This window comes from Pinus tabuliformis, chromosome Q, assembly GCF_031772625.1.
Source record: "Pinus tabuliformis cultivar Carrire ecotype Pingquan chromosome Q, CPIR1, whole genome shotgun sequence".
NCBI classification, from domain to species: Eukaryota; Viridiplantae; Streptophyta; class Pinopsida; order Pinales; family Pinaceae; genus Pinus; species Pinus tabuliformis.
The window spans coordinates 900,400,403-900,427,921 of NC_142296.1; the positions used below are offsets into that span (position 1 = coordinate 900,400,403).

General features: G+C 36.0%; 1 protein-coding gene across 2 annotated transcripts; it reads left to right on the plus strand.

Annotated features, from left to right (window-relative positions):
• The first annotated feature begins 2,590 nt into the window (after window positions 1–2,590).
• On the plus strand, window positions 2,591–17,157 carry LOC149222377 (uncharacterized). 2 transcript variants are annotated; one of them, XM_089385415.1, is made up of 10 exons: window positions 2,591–2,651; window positions 3,016–3,069; window positions 5,916–6,364; window positions 6,483–6,619; window positions 6,867–6,914; window positions 7,039–7,092; window positions 7,184–7,288; window positions 7,369–7,572; window positions 15,731–15,816; window positions 15,926–16,646. In XM_089385415.1, the coding sequence occupies exons 3-10, from the start codon at window positions 5,968–5,970 to the stop codon at window positions 16,386–16,388; spliced, it is 1,494 nt and encodes a 497-aa protein (XP_089241541.1). In that variant the 5' UTR covers window positions 2,591–2,651; window positions 3,016–3,069; window positions 5,916–5,967; the 3' UTR covers window positions 16,389–16,646. The 2 variants fall into 2 exon arrangements, with proteins under 2 accessions (XP_089241541.1, XP_089241540.1); XM_089385414.1 differs by lacking the exon at window positions 2,591–2,651 and adding an exon at window positions 2,675–2,926 and having other exon boundaries at window positions 15,926–17,157.
• Window positions 17,158–27,519: the final 10,362 nt, after the last annotated feature.

Sequence of the window (27,519 nt, forward strand, 5' to 3'; positions counted from 1 at the left end):
TTAAGATTCCAGGAAAAGAAGATTATGTGTACAGGTTAAAGAAAATTTCGTATGGGCTAAAGGAAGCACCAAGGGCTTGTTATTCAAGAATTGATAAGTATTTTCAAGATCATGTTTTAGCCAATTGCTCATATAAACCTAATCTTTATATACTTCAATCAACAAAAGACATTCTTCTTGTTGCACTTTATGTTGATGATCTAATTTATACAAGGAATAATTTTAAATTGTTTCAAAGGTTTAAGTCATATATGATTGTATAATTTGAAATAATGGACCCTAGTGAGTTGAATTATTTCTTGGGTATTGAAGTATGATAGAAGGAAGATGGTATTTTTATGTCACAAGCCAAGTATACTTGGGATATTATAAAGAAGTTCAACATGTTGAGTTGCAAACTCGCGGCAACTCCTTTGGAACTTGGGTTGATGTTACACATAAATTATGACTCCAATCTAGTTGATGTCACTCTATATCATCAGTTGGTTGGAAGTATAATCTATTTAACTACAACTTAGTTGGATATATATTTTGCAATCAATATGGTATCCATGTTCATGTCTGAACCCAAGGAATTGCATTGGAAGGAAGCTAAGAGGACTTTGAGATATCCGCATGATGCAATTGGCTATGGCTTATTATACAGATCTAATAGGATTTCAAGTTGATTGGTTATATAGATTCAGATTGGGCAAGTTGTATCAATGACGAAAAATCAACTTAAGGATATTCATTTAGCATGGGTTCAACAACAATTGCTTGGAGTATTCAAAAGCATCCTATAGTTTCTCTCTCCTCAACTGAAGCATAATATAAAGTAGCGACAACAACAACTTGTGAAGCAATATGGTTAAGAAGACTTCTGGAATATCTACATGAGCAACAAGAGCAACCTACTTGGTTGATTTGTGGTAATCAAAGTGCTATTAAATTGTTCAAGAATCCAATTTTCCACAAGAAGACCAAACATATTGATATCCAGTATCATTTTGTTTGAGACTTGGTTCAACAAGATGTGATCAAGATCATTTATTGCAAAACAGAAGATCAATTTGTGGATATCTTCACCAAGGCACTACCAAAGGAAAAGTTCTAAAGATGATCTTGGAATTTCTCCAAATGATCATTATGGGAGAGAAATGTTAGAATAATGATCATTTGTCATATTTTAGAATTATTGTTGTTATCCAATTGTTATGTCTCGAATGTTTCTTTTAGATAGAGAATAATTAATTGAGAGATTTGTGGATAGATTATAGAAAAGTGTAGAAAGATTGTAGAAAATGATTGTATTGAGCATTTTCTCATGAGCATCTATAAATATTTACTTTCTTAACAAAAATTTTTGAGCTTGTCTTATAATTACTAAATTAATGCGATTGCTCTATTAATTTCTTGGTGTAATATTCTTCATGCATAATCATACCATAGCGTTTGTAATCTAAAACATCATTTACATAACTACAAATTATTGAATCCTAATGTTGTTTAACCTCTTAGTTACTCAGAAATATAACTCAAATGTTTATATTATGTTTTAAAAATTGTGGGGACAATCACCATGCACCACCTTATACTTACAATCAAGTAAATGTAAACATCATAGAAATATATCTTTAAGATATTTGAGGGTAGCTTCTTTTGGCTTGAGATCTTACTAAGAAACCTAAAATGGTATAAGAAAATGCTTCAACATTTATTTCTATGTAAAAACAACCTATATAAACAACATAATGTATTATTATTCATCTATTCAAAATATGTTTTTTTTTTATAGTTTTCTAATAAAAATATTTTCTAGATTATTATATTTTGTAATTTATATAAAAAATTACTTATAAATTTATTTAGTTTATTCATATTAATTGATCTATGAGTTTTAGATCAATTAGTCGAGTCCCATTGCTAAATCATCTCCCTAATGGAAGGTCATGTGGTCAATTCTCCTTGACGCTCCTAGGTTAGGTTCCACTGATAAGCCGAGAGGATGTGATCCCTTCGGGTGGATCTGCTCAAATATTTCCTTGGAATTTTTTTTATTAAATACAAAATAAAAGATAAAAAATTAAAAATTAAAAAAATACAGCTTGAGTGGGCCAAATGGTTAAGAGCATTTGTTTCCTCCTAAAAGGTCATAGATTCAAAACTAGAGTGGATGTTAAATTTGAGTGGTGTAAAATCTTTATCCATATTTTTGACTTATTATTATTACTAGTATAGATCCATCTTAAATACGAGTGCACCATTTGGCAAAATGAATCAAATTTCTCACCTGCAAACTTCTTTAAAATTCAAATACAATTTAAATTATATTTTTGAATGCTATATAGAAGATACATAAGACCAAATAAACATTTTAATTATAAAAAATTATTTTTTTATAATATATTTTTAAATATTATATAAAATATATAAAATCAAATTAACATTTAATTTTTTCCAAATCTATATTTATTACCGTTAACCTAATTTTTCAATTTAAAACATAAAATTTATTTATTTATTTATTTTATTTAAAAAAAATCTATGTCAATTTCTATTTAAAACATTAAAGAAATCTGTGTCAAATCGATGAATTGATAGACTTACACATCCTTCATGGGCTCAACCAAATGTCGTCGGGCAATAACATTGGAAGTCTATCGACGTTTGTAATAAACGCCAAACCCAAGAAAGCCTCGCCTGATCATATTTCAAATGTCCATTTTGGGCATATTCCATCTTTTCATATGGGCTTTATTTTTAATAATTCAATTTCAGGCGTTTTTTTCCTAGTGTTCTGCCGACTCCTGCCCATCCCCAATTTAGAGAAGTCAATAGAGCATAGGGCTTCATTTCGAATTTTATTTCAGACACTTTTCTGTTAATGGAACTCTCCCCGTTTTTGACCCCAGAGGTTTCAAAAGATGTGTCATCATTTGTGGAGGTTCACATCCACCTACTTTTAGTTGAATTAATCGGTATTTTTTCATTAATTAAGGTTTCTTTATGTCTGCCCTTTATTTTTTTGTGCAGGGTATTGAATTCATGTGGGGTGGTGGGCTCTGGGCAGAAGCATGCAGTTACAAGGTACTGATATCATGCTTATTAGTATTTCTATGTTTATTCCATGCTATTCACTGTCACTGAAGCATATGCTGTTTGATTCCATATAATTGCAACTTTATTTCACGGGTTTCTGTTTTGTTCATTTTAACTGGTTATTTTATCATACCAAAATGGCTAATACTAAATCAATGACCTTATGTTGGTTATGTTGCAGATATTGATTAGATTATATTTTTCAAAAACCGTGAGCTTCAAGAATCCATCCAAGGCTAGTTTATAGGACAAAATGCATTTGATAGAGCTTGCTATGTTCCGTCTTTATAATTATGCCAAAAAAGATTCGACACAGAAAACCTGCTGACTTGAACTCTGTTTGAATATAATGTGAGCCAAGCAAGCAATATAATAAATTGCCTTGCACGGAATTCTCTCGAAATTGTATAATTTCTCCAGAAAATCAAGAAACATTTTGACGACAGGCTTTCAAAATCATGGAATGAGACCCGCTTTTAAGCTATTGTTTTGATGAGGGAGTTGGCCTCAGAAAATCATGAATAGGAACCTTGAAACAGGGTTATGCATAAGTTTCTGAAATATGCTGTGAATGCTAGTTTTAAAATCAGTCCTGTTCCAAATGAAAATGTTTAGCTAGTTCGTTTAAGTATATTCATGTTTAACTCAGACAAGACATAATTTACTCAAACTATACTTATATTATTTTAGCTTAAGACTTAAGATATTGGCCCTTTGAACCTGATAAGATAATTCTATGTCTTATTGTGTGAGACAGATGATACTGAAACTTTTGGAAGCATTCGTTTGCAGGGCTTTCAAATAGGACATCTTATCTTAAACTGACCAAAAACTGTAAAGCACCTTTGACATGGTATCTTGAGTGAAAAACTAGTTTATAGCAATTTTATAATTAATGTAATGCAATATACTTTCAACGGTATAGCTGGCAGTTATGCATAATCACTGATAGTTGGATCGGAATATAGAGTGCTGAGTCCAGTAGCTTCGCTACTCAACACAACATGTATTTGCTGTATTGCTTTCAAAATACCATCACACTCTGGAGTTTGAGCAGCCACTATGGCACAACAGGAAGGCTCACAGCTTGGCAGTGAATTCTAGCAGGTGACGGTTCAAACGCTGGTCTAAAATATGCTCTCTTGATCTAATTTATTATGAGAAGTGGTTAGATGCTTAGCTCAGTGCAGTTGCATCCAACTTATGGATGACTTGGGTGGAATTGTTTAATTCAACAATAAGGCTTGAACAATGTTTCTCTCATGTCTGTAAGGAAAGGTAATTGAGTAAACCCTAATGTGGCTTGTTCTTGCTCCTGTCCTGAAATCAGAAAAATAACAGTCCTGCTTCATCAATAAATCTTAGAACGAAAATCACCTCAGGTATGAATTTCCTCTGTCCAAAAAGATAAATAAAAGTATTATAATCGCAATTGTAGTATAACTGATCAACAGATCCTCCAATAACCAGAGAGATATTAGCCGGTAGGATAGATATTCAGTCAAGTGCTCTTATATTGTAAGGCAGTAACAAAATTTACCCTTAAATACAAATCATGAATAAAAATGTCCCAAAATAGTACATTAATATTGAGAAATTTATAGAAATAGGATTCAATATACATTCCATCATAATATTTGAACGTACTATAAGTAAAGACTTATAATCTGTTAAAGGTGACATGCACATACATTGATGAGATCAGAATATTTGCCTTCTTTTTTTAATATCATAGCATATATGTGATTAGGAAGTTAGAAATATCTTAGAAAATGTTGTAACAAAACAGTAAATGAATAAAAGAGAACATGATCAGCTTGAGGAACACGGTACTTTTTGAATTCACCAGTCACTGCAAATTTGTGCTCAATAAACCGTTCATATAGCAAGCGAGTCAGATGCATAGTTTCAACAGTACTGTAGCTGCCTACTTGAAAATGATTTTTATTGCCACAACACTGCTCCACATTTTTCTTTAGACATGCACTGCCCTGGACTTATCTGTCAATTCCATTTGTTTCCAATTTTTGTTTTCATTCCCCATCTTTATTCAACTATATTTTCTTTTAAACTGTGGCACCACTAGGTACTTGATATTCTTAATCTGCATAGGCTTTTATGTCAAAAATTCATAGAACAGAATATTATGTGCTATTGATTATAGTTCTAACTGGAGCTGGTACTTTAATTTGGTTCCAGTAGATCAGCGATTTTGAAAAGAATTTCAAATTTTTTTCAAAAATTGTTTCTGCAATATATTTATTTTTTGTAATGAAAGTCTACTTAAACATAACTTTTTTCACTAACATAAGCAATGTTTCTCATTAAATTCTTTTAGTTTGTAAAGTGGGATCAATTTTGTACACGATTTATTCAACTGATGTCAGCAGTGCAAAATGTTAGCTAAACTATATGGATTTTACTAGAGTCAGCAATCCCCAGATTCAAGTGCATAGCTTCTTTTATAGTTTTTATTTCTGGCAGATGATACAGTCATGCTTTATTGTGGAGTGAAAACAAGGCATCAAACTTATTGAATCTTTTGAAAGGATGAAGCAATTTTTTGCAGATCAGATTTTGGCGGCCGTGACCAATATTAGAGTTTTCACACTACATTTGCTAGTTCAACATTTAGATTAAATATTGCTTAATGTGTTTCTGGAAATGTGTTTTCTTTATACTTTCCTGCAAAAAACAGCAGATTTGATTGTATTTTTTCTTGTGTTAAGAAATTTGAAATCGATATTTGAATACATCCCTGCATAAGAATTCTATTTTAAAATGGTGGAAACTTGAAGCCATTTTTTGATTATGTAACCTGTTATGTGTAGCAGATAGATTAGTGTCTCTGAACGGCGCTTGCACAAATCAATTCGAGTAATAAGCATGGAACCACCAGGAAGTGAAGATGTTTTATCTGATTCTGATTTCGAGTCAATGGAGCAAAGTGAGTCAGGTAGAAAAGCCCAGGTGTCATTGTTGAAGTTTGTTGCAGATGCAGTTGGAAACAAGCTTCTTCTTGCATTTTCAAGATTTGGAACGCATCCCATGCAGTGGGGTCACTGGCTCGATGTTTTAGATGAAGAGAATCTGAACACATTCTTCAAAGATGTGAATGAAGAAAAACTACTTCCAAATGAGAGTATTCAGGAAACAATTACGACTGTCGATCCTTCCTTTTCAGATTCTAATGTTGAGAACCTTATTCCAATTAATGGCATCCATTCTCATATAATTGCACAAGGTGTGGCTGCTTATGCATATGCTGCTGCAAAATTTACTGGTGAGCCAGATATCTCTCGACCTATGGCTAGCTGTGGCTTATGTATCATCAGGTGCCTCTCCTAAAGTTATATTATCCTTCTTTAATTTAAATTTAACTATTTTTCCTGTTATTACAGGTTATGCTGAATGGCCTTTGCTGGGACCCTCTGACGTACAGATACTAACATGTGAGCAATGCTCTCAGCAATTCTGCTCTTCATTCAACTATCGAAGGCACGTGCAGACACATCGTCATATTGTGAATAGTAAAAAGGTTGCTAACATAAAATTTTCTCAACAGCTTTTAGTATGCGGCATGATCCCCGATTTCTTTTGATTGATTACCATAAATATGTAATTTGAATTTTCATGTTGATTGATTACCATAAATCTGTAATTTGAATTTTCATGTTGTTCGACGTCAGCGTATGCAACTAGCTCAGTGTAATTCGTTTGGGTTCTATTTAAAAAAATTTGAGGTTGATTGTGCACTTTCTTCTCTAATCTTTAACGTTGCACAGGAGGACTTACTCAAACAGAGTGCTGAGCTGAGAGCATACTGGGATAAGGTCTTTTAAGTTTTAACCCCGCCTCAAGTCATCATCATGTTATAATCTCTGGAGGAACTGTCTTCTGCATGCTTATACGTTTGATTTGTTGTATAACTGTTTCTGGTTAATTTGGCATGTGCAGCTCCAGCCAGACAAGGCCAGAGACATAGTTTCTTTTGACAACATAATGTTTGAGGTTAGCCCTTCATTTTCAAATTCTAAGCTCACTTATGCTGAAATCGTTTCTGTCCTATACGAGTGAATGGTGTGCATTTTTTTTTTTGCAGGGGATTTCGGGAGACTCAATTATAAAGTATTTGACGTCTTTTGTTCACAATTCTTGCATTCTTCCCCTGCCAAAAAGTTTTTTCACAGCTGGGGCCTCCCTTCTGGTATCCAGTTACATTTTCTCTCACTTAGCATTGTATAGTAATATCTTGTCTATTTTAATGCTGATGAATCCATGTAACAGGAATTGTTACAAATCAAGTCCAATTATCGATGCCCGTCAGCAGAACTATTTCGCACACTGCATCTTGCAAGTGAGAAGACATTTTTGCAAACCAGAACATCTGATTACATTCAGAAATTTATCTTTGAAGGAGAAGAAGAGGGGATAGGACACAAAATTAAGAATCTAGTGGCTTCCATAGGTTTCTTGGTCGAGCAGAGACTGGTACGTTTTCTCTGGTGATTGCATTTGGTTGAATTGTCCTTGTAGAAATTACACTGAGTGGGTTGTTTCATTTTGTAACAAATTTAAATATTTGAAACCAATTTTTGCATATATATACCCTATAGTCTACTTGAAAACAGAGGATAGCAAAGCTTGAGTTGGTTCCCCTGATGATGGATGGAGCGCCCACTCAAAATGTTGGGACGCTTCTAAACTCCGACAATGTTTATTTCCAAAAGAACAGAAAGAAATTTGAAATGCACACACACAGAAAAATATTTTTCTATTACACAATATTCACACAATTACATTAAGCATATATAGTGCTTATCAGATCTAACAACTTCTAAACTGAGAGATTGGTTGTTGAGAAAAATAACTTAACAACCCAACTACTCAACAAACTAATTCTAACTATTTGCTAAAGTAACCGTTATTTCCAAGTTCCCCCCTTAACGCTTATTACATAAGTCACAAATTACATATAAATCACATCAGTCTAATATGGTCTTCATCAGCAATTACGTTCACTCTGGGATCTTGCAGACACTGCTCTTTTTCACCACCACACGAGCTACCACTTGATCTCCATTTGAAACATACCTGCCTCTGACCATCGTTGATGAACTTTGCAGAATTGACATTTCTTGACTAGCCCGAAGAATAGCCCAAATATTGAATATCTCTATGGACAAGTTTCCATCCTAGTAGTATGCACCGAAATACACACTTCTAGTTATATAGGTAACATGTCTAAGTACAGAGCTTATCCAACAGTCAATTATGCAACTGACCTTTCTTCACACACACATACACATATTGATAACATCTAACTAATACTATAACTGATAGTTGTTTTAGAAAAGCATGAGAGGCTTTGTATTAAATTCATTATCGCTGTCACAATCTGAGAAGTCCTCAATGTTGGCCTCTGGCAAGTCTTCAATGGTAGCTATGTTGGCCAATTCCTTTAATTTTCCATTTAAGAGATCTCTGGCACAAGTTTTACAATTGAATGTTGTGTGTCCATGTTTTCGACAGTCAAAACATTACACTGAGTTCCCGTTTTTATTGACTCTGCACTTTGAGAATAATGCCATCTCATTATGTGAACTGTCCTCTGTGCTATCTGATTTCATCCCCTTCTCTTCTGCTAAGAGTGCTGCAATCATTCCCTCAAGGTGAAAATAGCATTAAGATAAGCTATTTGCACCTTGAGTCAATTTTCCTCTCGATCATTAGATGAAATGATTGCAGCACTCTTAGCAGAAGAGAAGAGGATGAAATCAGGTAACACAGAGGACAACTCACATGATGAGATGGTATTATTCTCAAAGGGCAGAGTCAATAAAAACAAGAACTCAGTGGAATGTTTTTACTGTTGAAAACATAGACATGCAGCATTCAATTGTAAAACTCATGCCAGGGATCTCTTAAATGTTTATGTGAAAACTGCTCCTAACTTCGCACTCTAAATCTGCTTGCTGTGGAATAGGATCCACCCCTGACTACTGGATTTGTTTTCGCCGGTAATGCAAACTTTGAAAGAAGCCTATTCATCCGGTGCCAAATTCATTTGTGCAGAGAATACTATTTGTTTCTGTATTCCACATGAAGAGAAATTTGAACGGCAATCCAGTTTGCTCAATTTGTAGTTGTATATCATAACCAAGCAAATGCCCTCGCTATTGCTGTAAACTTGGAGTAATATTGAACATCGCAGGGATTTTTGATACCTCTGAGCTCCAAACTGCTGAGCATTCCAAAGTAAAAAAAAATAAATTATGTTTTGTCACTCATCTATTGCACTCAGAGCCAAGAAAATTCGCCACAGCAAATACAGACTCTCTATTCGAACAACCAGCTGAATACACATGATCAACATCTTAATGTGGCCAATAATGTTATGTTTGCCCGTGATTCCACGCTGTCTTACGAGAGTATGACCCAGGTTAAGCGTGCTGAGTGAAACTATGAGAAGGGGGCATTCCTGTCAGATGACTTGTGGACAACTGCTTAAATCACTGAGAATCAATTCATGGCCTCTCACATTTACTCGGCCTTCCTATGAGGAGTAAACCCAAAGCTACCAACTCTGATAGCATGAAAGAAATTGGAAATGTGCACACACAGAAAAATATTTTTCTATTACACAATAATCACATAATTATATTAAGCTGTTGTAGCGGCTACAACCACCCTCCAAAATTTTGCCTTAGCTTCGTTTTGGAGCCTCCCTACCAACCTTTCACAGCAGCATGTCTTGCTTCGTCAAGTACACAAGCTTCAGTGATTTTTTTGCAGAATGACAACCTATCCATCAAAGCTTGTTGCATTCCCTTCACAAGTTGTTTCTTTGGACTTGGTCCAGTTGCAGGCTGAGTAGCTCCCTCAAGAAATTGCGCAATTCTAGAGGGCAACCAGCCTTCCCTCCAGAAATTTTGCAATTCTGTCTGGCAGCCTGCTGGGCTCCAAAATTGCGCAAATTTGCCAGTCAAGCTTCACTGAGAAAATTGTGCAATTGTATCTGGCAAGCCTACTGGGCTTCAAAATTGCACAAATTTGCTAGTCAAGCTTCATTGAGAAAATTGCGCAATTCCTCCCAGCAGGGCTGCTCAGCCCAGGAATTGCGCAATCATGGGCAATAGTCAGCTGCTCTGCCCAGAAATTACGCAAATCTCCTAGGTAGCTAGCCCAGCTCCCTCCCAGAAATGCGCATTTTTTCCTCCCAGCTGAGTAGACTGTTGCATGTGCAGTTGAGTTGACCGGTTCCACCTGGGACCAAGAAAACTTGATTTGCATGCATGGCCTGCTTTTTCCCGAAATAGAAAAAGCTACATGCAAAAATCATCCCTAGATTTTAGGGAGCTATTTTTAGCAGCTGGAGGTTACATGCAAAGATCGTTTTAGAATCTTTCCTCCAAGTGTTGCTTTTTCCTAGATTTGTGGCATGCACGTCATGAGCTTCAAACTTATTTATTCGACGCTTCAGAGCTCATTTCTTCACATTGATCTTGGAGCTTTGACATCCCACAACACATCCAGGACTCTTCGACACATCCAACTCAACTATTCATGGGTAAGTGGTCTTAACTTGTCTTTTGCAACATTTCTATCGCTTTTTGTGTTTTCACTTGTGTGAGTGTTGTTTGCTTGATTTCTGTGAATGCTTGTTGTCGTTTACATGCATACTAGCTTGTACTAGCACCGTTTCAGTTTTCATTAGCATCTCACTGTTGTCGCATGCATGAAATTGTTTTGCACGAACGGTTGCTGATTCAGTGACTCGCTTCACCCACATGCATGTTGTTCCGTTTTTTGAATCTTTCATTCACTGTTTGCATGCACGATCATTCACTCCTGCTTACACTGAGTATCACCATGCATTCACTTTCACATTTGTTTTCAGTTGCTCGTCGGCGGGTCTGGCCAGCCTTGGCCCGGACTTTGCCTCACCAAGGTAGCCTTGCGCAATCCTGAGAGGGAAGGCTCTGTCTTCCCCTCAGGAAATGCACATTTCTGCTTGGTGACTGTCCTCCAAGCTTGCTTTGCACAATTCTGAGGGACAGTGACTGCTAGCCCAGAAAATTGCGAAATGCAGTCACTGAGCCTACAACCATTGCCAACTGAAATTGCACATTGTGCAATTTCAGCAGTCAGTCACCCTCCCAGACAGCCCAAACTACCTTTTGCGCAGTTCTGGCAGCCAGTCAACCAATGTCCTAGAAGAAATTGTGCAATCCTTGTCAGTCAATCCCCAGGTATGTTGCATGTCGTTCCTCAAGTTTGCTTTGGTTTTCACTGACAGATTTCTTGCCATGCATGTCGCTTTGTCTCCAGATCTTGTAGGTGTTCGTCCGCCTCTTAGCAATTCAGGATCAATGGCCTCCAAGAGAGCAGGATCAAAGGACACTGACGGAAGTGCAACTGGAGTAGCAGTTGAGCGAGTGTCTACAAGTCTGCCGATCTATGAAGACACCAAGCTGATTGTAGACAAGGACATCAAGTTGAAATGGCAAGAGGTCAATGATGCATTTGCAGGCACATTTGGGGAAGACCTTGAAGACCACCAAGTATATGTGAACATTCACAAGTTCAGCTTGTACCAGATTGCATGTAGATACCTCGCGTTCCCGTGCGCGGACATGATACATTGGATCGTCTCGCACACTGATCTCGAGATGATGACATTGAGCAGTGTCAGCGGGACGGATATTGCTACCTTCAAGGCACAGGATTATGATGAGATGTATCAGATGTCGGAGCCCGTGATCATCATGGAGACACCCTTCAGCTTACCCAGTAGCAATGCCAACTCCAAAGACATTTCGAAGAACTAGGTAAAGGAGCCGACTAAATTTAGGATGACACCCAGCCATATCTACAAGACAAAGATATTGCGGAAGGCGTATCAATACTTGGTCATCTTTGCATGTTGATTGTATGGCCAAAAAAGAAAGGAAACCTTCCCACAGAGTTGGGTGATCGCATTAGACCAACTGGCCAGAGAAGGCAAAGTATGCAACTAGTTCGACATGTTGGCTCATCAGCTGAAGGAACAAGTAACAAGTGCTCGACAACTGCTCAAAGGTATGCAAGCAGAGATCTACATGTCCGCCTACATCTTGGATGAAATTTGTGCCCGACAGGAGTTCTCGGGCTTGAAGTGGACATGGACATTGGCGGAGACTGCTGTGAACACTTATTGTAAGATGTTGTTCGAATGTAGCTTCAGAGGAGTTATCACATCGCTGTCCAATCATTTTGTCACCTCGGTTTACAAGATGATATTCGAACAGGATCCACCCTGCATGTCAAAGACAACAATGGAGGCATTGATAGACATAGCTGATTGGTATGCCTCACTGTCCGGCACCTTCATACAGATGTACAACGCGGAGAAGTCTCCGCATGTTCTACTAGAGTTTTCCTTGGACATACTCATCATGTAGGAAGTAGTATATCACATTTCGATAGGATTGACAGTTAGGATGCACTAGAAGAAGAAGGTACCTTGGCCCGCTCTTCTGTTGTGCATTGGGTTATATGAGATTCAGAGTTTCAAGCATGTGGATGTCGAAGCAGAACAAATTAAGAAGTATCCATTCGACCTCCGAAGTTATAATCCGTATGACCTGCATTGTCTTCTGAAAGATCACTACGCAAGAGTACAGTTCAATTGGATCCACAGGACATGTCATTGGGCAGAGGAGAACCCATGGAGATATTGTTACAACTCCTCTAGACTCAATGAACTGGTCGGCTTCATTGTGGAATGGTTAGCGAAGCAACGTGAAGCAGCATCCCAGAGAGCAGCAGAAGTAGCAACAACAGCAGAGGTGAACATACTAGTGCGTGATAAGAGCAAGAGGAAGATTGTCGATCGCATGGAGGAAGAGCAAAGCTGCAAGTTCTGAGCAGATCCACTTGTGGAGAAAGCAGCTATGGCTATAGAGGCAAAGAGGCAACATCGCGACAAGCGAAATGCACAAAGGCAGAGAGAGAAACGGAGAATGGAGGAAACAGAGAAGGAGTTGCATGAGTTGAAGGAGCAACTCTGGAAGGAATAGGAGCTGCGCAGACAAGAGAAGGAAGTGCAACAGAAATAGGTACAACAGGGGACACAACTTGTTCAAACAAATGAAACAATGTTTGTACAGGTAGTGGACTCATCAGAACAACTAGCATTAGGCAAATAGGGTGAACCATTGCAGGAGCAGGACTTCGCTTAGGAGATAGAGCGAGCACTTGAACAAATGGATACGGATATGGAGTGGCAGGAGTTAGAGCAAGACATCGACCTCATGCCTCACCACCAAGAGGTCGACCCACCAGCTTCACCACATCCAGAAGACGAGCAAGTCCCAAGCGACCAAGGAGACACTGAGATCCTTGGAGATCAGCCGGAAGGAGAGATGCACAACATCTCATTCGACGAGTCTCAACATAGAGTTGTGCAATCTCGCAGAGTGTCAACTCCGGAAGATCATACATCTCCTGCGTAGTTCGAGGAATGAGTGATCGTGTCTGATGTGCGCAAACATCCAACAACATTGGTCGATGCCACCAGAGCATATGCCGAAGCCACTAGCTTGAGTGTTCGCTTTCTGATAGCTGAGAATGAGCGAATGGCTAAGGAGTTGCAAACGACCAAGCAAGGAGGAGAATTGGTTACAACATCCGCCCGAGCAGAATTGAAGAAGGCAATACTAGATGAAGTATTGTCCCTTGACACAGTCATGCGGGCGTTGTATTCCAAGTTTGGTACCGTGCATAAGGCAGTCGTCCATCTCAATGGATGGCAGTAGCGATGTGCTAGAAGAGCACGTATCTTGTTGAACGTGCATGTTACTGTTGATTACATGCAAACATGGACGATGAGATACAAGGGAGCCCTACTTCACTTGCCTAAGATGATGAAGCCCGGAGTAGTCGAGCAAAAGGCATGCATTCGGAGTCAAATCTGTAACTATGAAGAGCTCCCGTAGCTCATCACTAGTCTATAGGCTTCCCATGCACGTGTATTCAAGAGTATGGATGTTGTGGTGCGTGCACATGCGATCCCATCTATTGGGACTCTCACCTAGGCGAAGACAAAGGCACAGGTCTGACTAGAGCTTGACTCGTACTTTGACAAGTTGATGCACATAGCCACCAGCCCAGACTTGTCAATCAGTGCAAACATCATGCACAAGTATGTTGCTGGTCTGGTTGCGCTGAAGACAATGATGCGCATGCTATCAAACGAGTTGGACAGAGGAGCCCGAGCAATGTACCCGGATGCTATGGAGGCAAGAGTCAGGTTCCAGAAAGATGTCACCTTGGAGTATACGAACACCATCGCGGACTACCGATCTTGGCATTAGTTCGCTACTATCGATCATTGCGAGGATGTCGAAGAGTTGGACTTCCCACGGTTGTTCGAATCATAGTGATGTCTTGCATGGCTTACTCAAGCCATTTTGTCTCACATGGGTACAGTGCGTTGTAATGTAATGTCTTGTCAAGTGTAAGTTAAGTGTTGATAGTTGGATGTAACAGTCATAGAGTAGATGAAGAGTCATGAGGGTAGATGAGCTGTCACAAAGGGGAATGTCAAGGGCCACCCCACCCTTTGCTATAAATAGTCCTTCATAACTCATTGTAAAGGATTTTGGTCAGCCAAGCTTCGATAGGAATATCTTAGAGAAAGATTGGACAGTATTGTAACGCGCCTTGGCTTCTCCGCTGCGCAAAGCTAGTATCTCTTTGGAGGAGCAGTTGGTTGTGGCTGTAACGTTCCACTATGGGGACTAGTGGTTGGACATGGATGTATTGTATGACTGGAACTTACACTTCTTAATATAACAAAGCCAACACGTTTCATGCATATGTTGTATTATATTCGAGCTATCTTGTTTACTCTAAATAACATATGTATTTGTTTGCTTGCGCATGCATGTATGGACTATTCTGTATAAGTATGTATGAATCTTTCTGAAATGTGCTATTGGTTTAACCATCACTTTGGATTGCTCGCTAACTTGCCTTCCATGTTGTGATGCATCTTCGCTCGTGTGTTTCCTTCCAAGCAGCATACTATTACAAGTTTCCAAGGGGCGTACTCACCTCACCCTCAGTGTGTTAGAACCTCTCATGCACCTTCCTTGACTTACTGCAGCTGTCACACCCTTGCTACCGACAGGGACATCTTACTTGCCTCTGTGCGAAACCGTGGTCAAGGCATTACTGTACGACCCACTGTTGGGACTCCTACACAAAACGGTCTGAGGTCTAATTGGGACTTCTTACTAGGGAGATTCCCTGACATGTTGGCGGGTCTAGCACCGTTAACATAAGCATATATAGTGCTTATTAGATCTAACAACTTCTAAACTGAGAGATTGGTTTTTGAGAAAATATCTCAACAACCCAACTGCTCAACAAACCAATTCTAACTATTTGCTAAAGTAAGCATTATTTCCAAGTAGAAATATTAATAATGATGTCTAACTATGGAAACTTACATTCTCAAATTTTTGATGCAGTTCAGAAATTTTGTGCGTTAGAATTATAAATTCTTGTAGTATTTCTCATTATGCTGTGTTCCATATTACTTTTGAGGATAAGAATTTGCAGAATTCACTAAATTACTATTCTGATCATATTTTCCTGACAGGTCAAGGCATGGATTACCGAGAAAGATATAGAGTCCCTCCGCTTGCAAATGGAGCTCCTAGATGAAGAGGAAGCGGTGCAGAGAAGGTACTATAGTAGACACTTGTATGTGTTTGCTTTCAGTGCTAATTCAGTCTTTCAGCTTGAAAATTCTTTTATAGGTACTCAATTAAGATATCCATTCTGCTTCACCCAGGAAAGCAGAAGAATGTGAGAGAAAGAATTTGAAGAAAGCGAAAAAGAAAGAATTGAATAAAAAATATAGCACAGATGTCAGTAATGAGGATTCCATCAAGTCCCTTGAAGTTGGGCTGAAAGAATTGAAGGATAATATGGTTGTCATTGATGAATATTCTAATCACCCCCTTGCCGATACAAAAGATGCATCTTCAAACAAAGAGAAATTTTCTTTTGAAATTGCTTGTGAAGTGCACGAAGCAGGTCATACAGATGGTATTGGCACTGATATAAAGCGCGTCATTCCACAAGCCCCAGAAGTTCATTCTGATCATCAACACAGAAAACCTGGCAATGCAGAAAATCTTTCTTCACATAAAGATAAGTCTATTGTTGAAGATGCTTATGAAGCGGGAGATGCAAGTCATACAGGAGATATTGTTACAGGTTCAGAGCACAGGGCTTCGAACTCATCTCCATAAGTTCATTGTAATCCCCAGCATAAAGAACCAGCAGATGTGGAAAATTTGTCTTCATGTGAGATGAATCTGTAGTTGAAGTTGCTTGCGAAATAAAAGATACAGGTCATACAGGACATATTGACACAGATTTGGAGCATAGGGCTTCTCACTCATCTCAAAAGTTCTTTCTAATCCCAATTATGGAGAGTCGGTCCATAAAGAAGATTTATTTTCACAAGAAGACAAATCTCCAGTTGAAGGAGTCTGTAAAACTTCATATGAAGCTAAACCTGTAATTGAAGACCTATATGGAAGAAATTAGCATCATTAGATTAAGTTTCTCATGTCATGACTCAGCTTTAGACACAAAAGAATCAATCCATCGGATCCAGATTTCAGTGCACATTACTGCAACAATTAAAGTATATTCAGATTCTGTTGGAAGATGCAGTTGAGCTACTGAGGTAAGCAGTTGCAAACACAAAAGCAACAATTTCCAAAATTCAAAATCTGTTGTTGGAACATTTCATTATCTTGGTCATCTCTGATTCTAAATCGTTCCAATGTCATTTTTCTCCTTTCCTTCACTAGTCATCTCCTTCCTTTTTAGGGATAGCTTCATCAAATATTCAAGTGCATGTTTACCATTGCTACTTTAAACCTAAAACTTGACAACAAACTTTATTACCAGAAAAGGAAACAAAGCAGAATGAGAAATGGGGCAAGAGGATTCTGAGGGATAGGAAATTTGAACACACCCCTGCATATATGATGCATATCAAATTGATTAGTGATGTATTAATGTAGTGAGCAAGCAGGAAGGGGAACGACCAAGAAATAAATTTCTGGTCATGTTTAGATGACAAAAAAGGTGAAATACTGATGTCTAATGCCCATGAATAACCAAAAAGAAGTCAATGAGATTGGTATGTACACTTCAAACAATGTCTCAAAGAAGCACCTAATTGTGTAAGGTAAAAATAAACCCACAATTGCAAGGGAATATGAAGTTTAGTGAATGCAAAGCTTCTCCCGAGAATACCTGGAAAACCTTCAAGCATTGCCTTCCAACTGAGAGCAACTTTGTTGTTTGTGTGTCCTATTTGATTATTTGATTATGGTGGTTTAGTAGATAAATGGTTAACCTTTAACTGCCTACTATCCTATTTCCTCTCGAATATATGTTGCAATTTGATTTGTAAAACCTTTCAATTAGGATGGAACAGTTCACTTCTTTTCTACTTGAAAAAGAGATTTGGGTTTTGTTGCAATTCTGTCTAGGTTTGGTTCCCTAAGGAAACCTCTTAGAGCATTGGCTTTTGGATGTAATGAGAAATTTGATTTATTAAAGAGTTCTGTTCCAGCAATTTTTAATACGTAAGGCGATAATGTCGTTGCATATATGGCTTTGTTGCAGGAATTTGGATAACACCAAGAAAAACATAAGCTTTTTCTGCCATAATGAGAAAGTATATTCTTACCTCCTCAAATTACAATTAGTGAATCTGAACATATAAGTTGAAGTCTTTGAAAGTTTTTGCAGTTGGAAGGACCAATATAAAGACTTATAATGTGCATATAAATGGGAATGAATCTCAACCATATATGGTGATAATTTTGGGAGTAAGGTGACACTCTTGCTCCCTAGGAACATGGTATTATAACATGGTATTTTACAAGCATGTGGTGTGCACTACAAGAAAAACTTGTTGCAAAGATTTTTAGTGTTACAAGATTGAGCAAATCTATTTAAAAAATTTCTACAAAAACCTCCATTAAGGAAAGTAGAGGCTTTTAGTGAAGATTTATTGTAGTTAGAAATCTGGGTAGCCAAAGCTTTTAGCACAGGTTATTTCCTTCAGTGTGTCCAATATAGAATGGCACACTGACGTGCCACTATTTAAAATATATTGATGCATATTGTATACGATAGATACATTGATGCATGTTATATACGATAAAGCACCATCTACTATATTTTGTTAAGCATCGGTGCTCTAAATCTACTTGTGCACTGCAAAATCTCAATTACAAAACCTATAACAAAAACGGCAATAGTATCAGTATCATTGAATGTATCAATGTTGGTGTTTTGATAAGGAGCAACTCTAAATGTACTTGTGCACTGCAAAATCTCAATTACAAAAACTATAACAAAAACGGCAATAGTAACAGTATCATTGAATGTATCAATGTTGGTGTTGGTGTTTGATAAGGAGCAACAGTGTGCTTACTATAGTTATACCAATTAAAAATGCACTAATACACATTAACCACATAAATGTTTGTATTTTATAACTAACATTGATGCTGCCATGCATACAAATAGTTGTTTCTCTTTTATATTCTTTTATATTCAACAAAGTTGTTTCCCTTGATGATGGGTGTTCACTTGAAACTTGGGAGACGTTCCAAATCATTCACACGAGTAATTTCCAAAAAGCACCACTTCTAACATAGCTATTACAAATTGCTAGTAACATATACTTAAAACCTATTTCTAATCTAATGTCAATCAAACATTTAAATGGCCCTTCTTTGTATGTGAGCACTATGTAAAAAAACATAGATAGATTATTGTAAATTAATTGAAATATAAAAATAACAACAAATGTGAAATTTTAAGGAAAAGACAAATACTCACAAATTTTGCATCAATGATTTTGTCTGGTTGTTCCATTTTATGTGATAATTGGATTCTATTTTTGTTTTTCCTATTACAAAACAATTATTTCATGTGATATAATTCATTACACATCAAAAAATCAATGTTTACATCTGTCTTGTTGTCTTGTCTTATATGATGATTAGATCCCATTTTTGTTTTTCCTAACACAAAACAAATTGAATATTCCATGTAATAAAACTCATTACACTAAAAAAATGTCTGGTATGTTATGTTGTCCCATCTTATGATATGATTGGATACCATTTTGTTTTTCCTATGACAAAACAATTTGAATATTTCATGCCATAAAACTCATTACACATTTAAAAAAATCAATGTGTCCATCTATTTTATGAATGTTATTGTTAAAATAACTCTTTGTGCAATTCAATTACTCTTAATTCTTTGAACATTTTTTTTTTTACATTTTTTAACATCGCTATGAACATATTTCATGTATATTCATATAATATTCATAAATAATCTTTAATTTCATAATATTCTTGAAAACAAATGAATCATTGTTTCTAGGTAGTATAACAAGAATATTAACTTGGTAATTATTTGGAGTGATATTTACATACTATAGAAAAATTATGTCTTTATTTATTTATTTATTGTTCGCCTTATTATTTATTGAAAGTGTCATTGGATTATTGTCCATTGCTTTGGAAGCATTTGTTGTAGCATAAAGATAACATGATTCTTGGATTCATTGAATTAATTGGAATATAAATGAAAATAATTTCCATTTGTTCTTTTCACTATATTTGTAGTATTATAAATATTTTGTCTTTGTTATTAACTTTCAACACTAGAGTACGATATCCTTGTGACATGATTGTTTATCACATTTTTTCTCTTTTTGCTTCACCATTGTCAATTCATCACAAGTTATCAATATATCTTGGTAACCAAGTTTCCCATTGTACCAATTCATCACAAGTTATCAATATATCTTGGTAACCAAGTTTCCCATTGTACATCTGCATCTGAAGATTTATCATTATGCATATAACAATAGTTATATTGTTTTGAATATAATTTATATAAGAATTGTTGAGTGTACATATATGTGTGATTGTTACAAACGAGACCCGCTTATATACCTAGGCAGGTGCCTCTTCATGGATGGTCATGTCTCATTAGACATGCCTCTTTAGTAATAATTACTAATTAATGTTTATTAATTAATCATTACTATATTTACATTATTTTTATATAAATTATATTCATAATAGACATCCATCGTAGGACAAGTTATTTATAATAATATTTGAATACAAGTGAAATGATGGATGTCTTTGTTTTTGAAGTGTTATAAATATTATCGCAGTATACGAACTTTATTGGTAACCTTGGTATTAGAGTTGTTCGATCCTTTGGCCACGCAACTGTTGTAGAGAACCAATTTGATATGGCCTTTAACCATCAATCTTTTTGTCAACCTTGTTGTTGTTGCAAATTGAAATGTTTCACTACACAAATTTGGAGTTTATTCTTTTCCCATTAGGTCTTTGGCCATGTAATTAAAAAAAAAACAACAAAAATAGGAAAAAACAAAAAAAGGTAGATTGGGAAAAAATAGGATAATATAGAAAATTTGAAAAAAAAATGTCAAAAAATAAAAAATAAAAAATGTTATAAAAAATAAATAAAAAAGGATTACATAAAAGACATTAAAAAAAATAAAATATATATATATATATATATATATTAAAAGAACCCTATATAAAAAAACATAAACTTACCTGGAAGTTGAAGTTGCCATCTACATTAGAATCGTCATTGGTTTTTTCATGACAGGCTTCCACTAAAACATGATGCCACATAGCTGACACTATCCAATTGCCATCGTCGCCTGACCAAGACCATCCAACGTTGCATTCACAGCGTCTCACTGTCTATCGTTGCCAACGATGCTCATGTCGCCTCCGCGTGAGTAGCCATTATCGTTCATGAGTATCCATTAGAGCTCATATGTTTTACCGTCGAGTTTTGAGCTAGCGCAAATAAGCTTGACTCACTCGCTAATCCACGTTCTATTCATTGATCGGTCGCTTGACATTATCAGGCCTTGTCACTCGACACTTCCCGTCAGTCGTTGTTCCTTGTTTTCCATCAAACCTCATGTACCTTATCAACCTTGTCTTCCCATTGTGTCGTTTTGATTAAAAAAAAAATTAAAAAACTACTATATAATTTATATATATAATGATATACAATTTATGTAACTTATAATGATATACAATTTATATAACTCATATAAATTATATAATAGTTATAAAATAAAATTATATAATAGTTATAAAATAAAATTATATATATATATCTTAATCTTAAAAATAAAATAAAATTATTATGGTATTTTGATTAAACAGAGAATAGAGTCTATTTTGGAAATAAAGGGAGGACAATTTTCCTATAAAGGTATTTTAATCACACATCACGAGTTATTCACATTAAAAGGGAATATCCAAGGGGAAATAATTAATATTATTATCAATACAAGTAACTAGGAAAATTACTTAAATATTAATTTAGCGAATCACCTATTAATTTCAAATGCCAATGTAGGCAAAGAAATAGATAATTTTGGTGAAAAATATGAAATTAATGATTTACAAGTGACAATAGATCATTATGAGTACATATCTCAATTTTGTGTTGTAACTGTATTTGACAGAGAGGTTGACATAATTCTTGGTTGATCATGGTTTTAAAAATCACGTACGTTCATGTTAAACACAGAGAAAAAAAATTGATGTTTTCTTAAAAGAAAAAGATGATCACATTCTGAGACATAACAATGAAGTGAGAATCAATAATGCCCTCATTAGAAGACTTTAAAGATGTTATGAAATTGATGTCTCAAAATAATCAAAACACAATATCAGAGAAACAAAAAGATCTTGATGAGGTTATATCCAATCAAAATGAAGAAAATTATTGTTGGAGATCATAACCATAAACTACTTGCACAAGTTAGGAAGTGTAAAGATAAAAAAACACAACATAGAACAAGAAAAGGAAAGTCTCAAGAAGGAATTCAACAAGAATCTATCATAAAAGGAAGAAGAAATTTACGTTAAAAAACCTTTAATCAAAAGTTATTAGAACAAATTATAAATTTAAATGATGAGAAGCTTAAAAGTCAAAATATTGAAAATAAGGTTGATGAATCAGAAACCAAAGAATTCTTACATCTCAAAAATCATAATCAAAGCCTACTCACTCAAATTAAGAAACTTAAGGATGATAAGAAATCACTAAAAAACAAATTAGAAGAACTAATCATAAAAGAAGTATTGAAGTCTTTATATGTAATAGTCCAAGCCAAAGAAAAAAGAACAAACACAGATTCCATTAATCTCATTGTTCAGACAAATCCAAATCCAACGGAAGTGAAGACGTACTCAAATGTTGCAATGCAAATGACAGAAATTCCAAGTGATGATTCAATAGACAACTCAACAACATCGGTACCTAAATAAAATCAGGAAATTACGACACACATGATAAGGGTAAGTCAAACCAGAAAAACTCCTTATCAACATCTGAAACACAAGAACAAACATCTCAATGAGGCCCACTTATATATCTAGGAAGGTGTCTCTTCATGGAAACTCATGTTCCATTAGACATGCCTCTTCAATACTAATTATTAATTAATCATTACTATATTTACATTATTTTTATATAAATTATATTCATAACAATGTCTTTGTCTTCGAAGAGTTCTAAAGATTATTGCGGTATATGAACTTTGTTCGTAACATATATATAATGATATCTTCATCCGAAATAGTTTAAAAACTACTCAAGCCTTGATAAGTCATGGCTTCATTCTTGCAACCACTATTGTCAATAAAAACCCTAATGTCATGATTAACTAAAATATCAATTATAAAAACCCCAAAGATTATGGCTTTTCATTCAAATATAACGCGAGAGAATCCATATCTCTCAAATTCAAGGATTCAATATTTATCAGTTATTATATCACTTGGCATGAAAGCACTTCCTTGCAATTACATAAATAAAAGTAAAATTCATAACCACACCTAACCTTTTTATTTTTAAATGCATTATCAATTACAAAACCATAACTATCTTGTCTTTAACACATTTAACAAAATATAAAACCATAGGTATAAACCCACAAAGCTATGGTACCTAATAATTCCAAGATATCTTTTTCTTGTTGCAAAACCATGGATATCAACCCACTTTTTCCTTTCCATATAAAACCATGTTTACCTACATGAACTATGAATATTCTTATTATTACAAATAATACAAAATTCAACTATCATTTTTGTCCATCTTTCAAATGCAATATACAAATCCACGTTTATTTACTTTTGTTATTAAATATACAAAAGTTTATTGAAATATCTCAAGTAATGAACTATAGTAATTGTTAATTGAGAATAGCATAATTTATTACTTGGAATATACTATTTGATTTAATAAAAGTTAACCAATATTATTTCCATTATCAGTTAAATTTTACTTTTGGGTATTAGAATATAGGTAATATAAAAAAATAAATCAATATAGTTAAATTCTACCTCTTCGCATAAGAACAAGGTAATCTTTTCAAAAGAAATCATAATAGTTAATTCTACCTCTCGCACAAGAACAAGGTAATCTTTTCAAAAGAAATCATCATAGTTAATTCTACCTTTGTGCACAAGAACAAGGTAACATTTTCAAAAGAAATCATCATAGTTAATTCTACCTCTACGCATAAGAACAAGGTATTTTTTTTCAAAATAAATCATCGTACTTAAAAACACGGTAATATTTTCAAAAGAAATCATCATACTTAAGAACACGGTAATATTTTCAAAAGAAATCATCGTAGTTAATTCTATGTATGTGCACAAGAACAAGATCATATTTTCAAAAGAAATCATCATAGTTAATTCTATCTTTGTGTACAAGAACAAGTTAATCTTTTCAAAAGAAGTCATCATATTTAATTCTATCTTTGTGCACAACATAGTAATTGAAAAATAGTTAACAAACTTGCCACACACCTTCACTTATATATTTGTACCACTCTTTGTTCGAGGACATTCCATTTGTAGGTTTGAACAGGGAGAGCTTCTAAGCATCCCAATGATTCCAAACTAATAAATATTTACATGACACACAAGAGGAGAATCTGAAGAGGGCCCAAAATAATATTTGACCTTCAAATATTTAGTTGTCTTTCATATATTCTGTTGACGGTGTTAGACCCGCCAACATTCATGGGATCTCCCCGATATGAAAACTAGACCTCAAACCGTTTGGAGTAGGAGTCGCAACAGTGGGTGGTAGTGTAATGCATTGACCGTGGTAGCACGCAGTGGTAAGTACGATAACTTTGGGTGAGAGAAACTGTATGACCCGACAGAGAGTCAAGTGCGATGCATGAAGGTTCTAACACATGGAGGGGAAAAGGAAATGTGCCACTTAGAAGCCTGTAATAGTACGCTGCTTGAAAGGAACACATGAGAGGAATTACATCACAAGTTAAAATGCATAATAGTCCACAAATTAAAGTGACGAGTTAATCCAACAACACGCATTTAACAAGATTCATACAATTGCATACAGTTTAGTTCATAAGAAAAAGCGTAAGTTAAACAACATACATTTCTAAAGCAACTAGAATAGTCCAACTACATTAATAACATATGCATGAAATTGTGTTGGCTCTTATATTATTAATTTTATAAGTGAGAGTTCCATCCATACATACACCATTGACTACCTCTAGCCCCAATAGTGGAACACTATAGTCAAGAACACCTACTCCACCAAAGAAGTATACTCGCTCTACGCTATGCAAAAGCCAAGGCTCTTCACAATACTCCTAAGCATTCTCTAAGCCTAAGCCTAGCCAAAATATTGGCTCCCAAAAGCTCGTTCTATGAGTTATGAGGTTCTATTTATAACAAAGGGTGGGGTGACCCTTAACATTCCCCTTTGTGATTCTTTGACTATCCTCATGACTCTTCAACTTCCTTACAAGTAAATCATTACATGACATGATGGCCTTTCACATTCCACTAATGACACTTAGAATTTCACTTACAACATATTTACAAATAATATTGTATTTTCCACATGCACCCATGTAAGACAAAATAGACTAGAGACAACCTAACAAGACAAAACACTATGATTCCGAAGTTTAGGGAAAGACCAACTCAGAAACCTCCACTTAGTGCTTCTTGGTCACATATTGATGCCAAGCTTGGTAATGCATGATGGTGTCCCCAAACTGTTTGATGGTGTCTTCCTGAAAGCGGACTTTTGCCTCCATTGCATCTGAGTATATGGTCTTGGAAATTGTATCCAACTCTTTCTAAAGCATATGCAACGTGGTGTTAACCTTGACAGGACCACCGATGTACTTCTGCATGTTGTGTGTGTTCAACTCCAAGTCTTCCCTGGTGGCCTCTCATCTTAGCTGCTCCATGTACTCATTGATCTCTAGTTAGATTTGGTGCTTGGATCTTGCATCAATGAGGGAACCGATTGATGGGATCATGTGCTTTCTCATAATGGCATCCAAACTATTGTACAACCACAGATATGAGGCCTATATGTTGTTGACTAATGGGGCGAGCTCCTCACAGTTATAGATCAAGATTTAGACCTTTTATTTCTCCAGCTTTGCATGTGGCTTCATCTTCTTAACCAAGTCAAGTGGGGCCCCTTTGTACCGCATTTTCCACTCTTGTACATGGGTGATGACAACATGTATGTTCTTGAGAGTTTGAACAAACTCTTCGCTTTGTTGCTATAGGCCATGCACATAGGCAAATGCTTTATGAACAATGAAAAATCTGTCATAGAGGTTTTGCATGGTACCCTCAAGTGTTGATACTTTAGCGAGTATCACTTTCCTCATTTCTCCCATTGCGGAAACCGCATTCTGCATTGATGCTTGAAGTTGTTCTTCCTCTTGCTTAGCAACCTACAAGTTCTTACCAGTTGTTCATTCTCAGCCATTAGGTACTTAACATTTGATCTTGTTACTCCTACGTAGGCCACGCTGGCTTTAACAAGGGCAGTTGGATGCTTCCTGGTGTCTGCCACTATCAACCTTTCCTTGATGAATGTAGGTGATGCGTCATTATCCGGAAAGTTATTCCTTCGCGCCTGTACAATCTTCTTCTTCAACTTGTTGAATGATAGATTGTACACATCCATGACCAGATCATCATCAAGGAGAACAACTTCTCCTTGCTCGCTCGGGGCTAGTTCTGACACTAGAGGTGGCAGAGACTGAGAGATGACCTTTGGTGCTCTCGGCATAAGGTCAGTATCTTCATTTTGTGGCTCCTATTCCATCTCCATGTTTGTCACTTCAATCAGTTGCTCAATCTGTTGAGCAAGCTCCCAATCCTGCATTTGTTCACCCTCTTCCTCAGCTGCTGGTTGTTCCGACTCATCAACCTGTATGGGTGATGTTTGTTCTATCATGGTTCCTTTCCTTTGTTCTTCTTCCTTTTTATGCTTCTCTTCTCTTTCTCTCCTCCTCAACTCTTGTTCTTCCTTCAACTTCTTATTTGTCTCCTGCATCTTCAATTTTTTTCCAGCATCCTCTGCTTTTCTCTCTTCCTTCACTATGTTCTCTTCATCTATTACTCCCTCTTTTCTTCCACTGCCAAAGCTTCCTTCTCTATGATAGGATATTCCTTCATCTTGCATATTTTCTCTGCCTCTGGGTTCTCAGAAATCTTCTTCTTTCCCTTGTCCTGCACTGGATTATTTCCTATTGCTACTGTTGTTTTTGCTACTGAGGTTGTTGTTATCTCTAGATCATCCTTCCAAGTTGTTTCTATATTGATCAGCTCATGGATTTTGGAGGCATTGTAACATTACCTCCAAAGGTCCTCCTCTGGCCAATGACATGACTCGTAGATCTATGGAAAATACAACCTCGCACAATGGTCCTTGAAAATACCGTGGGGATCATACGAATTAAATTCTTTGGTGTTGAACTCAAATTTCACTATTTCCTTAGCCTCAACACTTGTATCCTCCAATCTCTTCATCTCATATAATCTGACCCACAAAGGAAGAGTGGGCCATGACACTTTATTCTTCCAATGCAATCCTGCTGACAACCCTGTGAAGAGGTGATATGAAACCTCTTGCATGATTAGTTTGTTAGTCGCATACCTTGGTATAACATGTGAAGGTTTCTCTCCATCAAACACTCTGATGAAGGTGCCACCTGGTGAGACATACCAATTTGCAATGTTTATTATTTCCTCCATTGCTTCTTAGTACATGCAAGGTGGATCCTAATCAAAGATGAGATTGTACAATGAGATGATAAAATGGTTAGTTAGCCTTGCCATCACTCCTTGATAACTGCAGTCAGAAAGAAACTTGCAATAGATGTTGATGACAGTCTCTTTTGGTTTCCGTGTCCATCTCATGCCAGGGAAATATTGTTGGGCAAAAATTTTC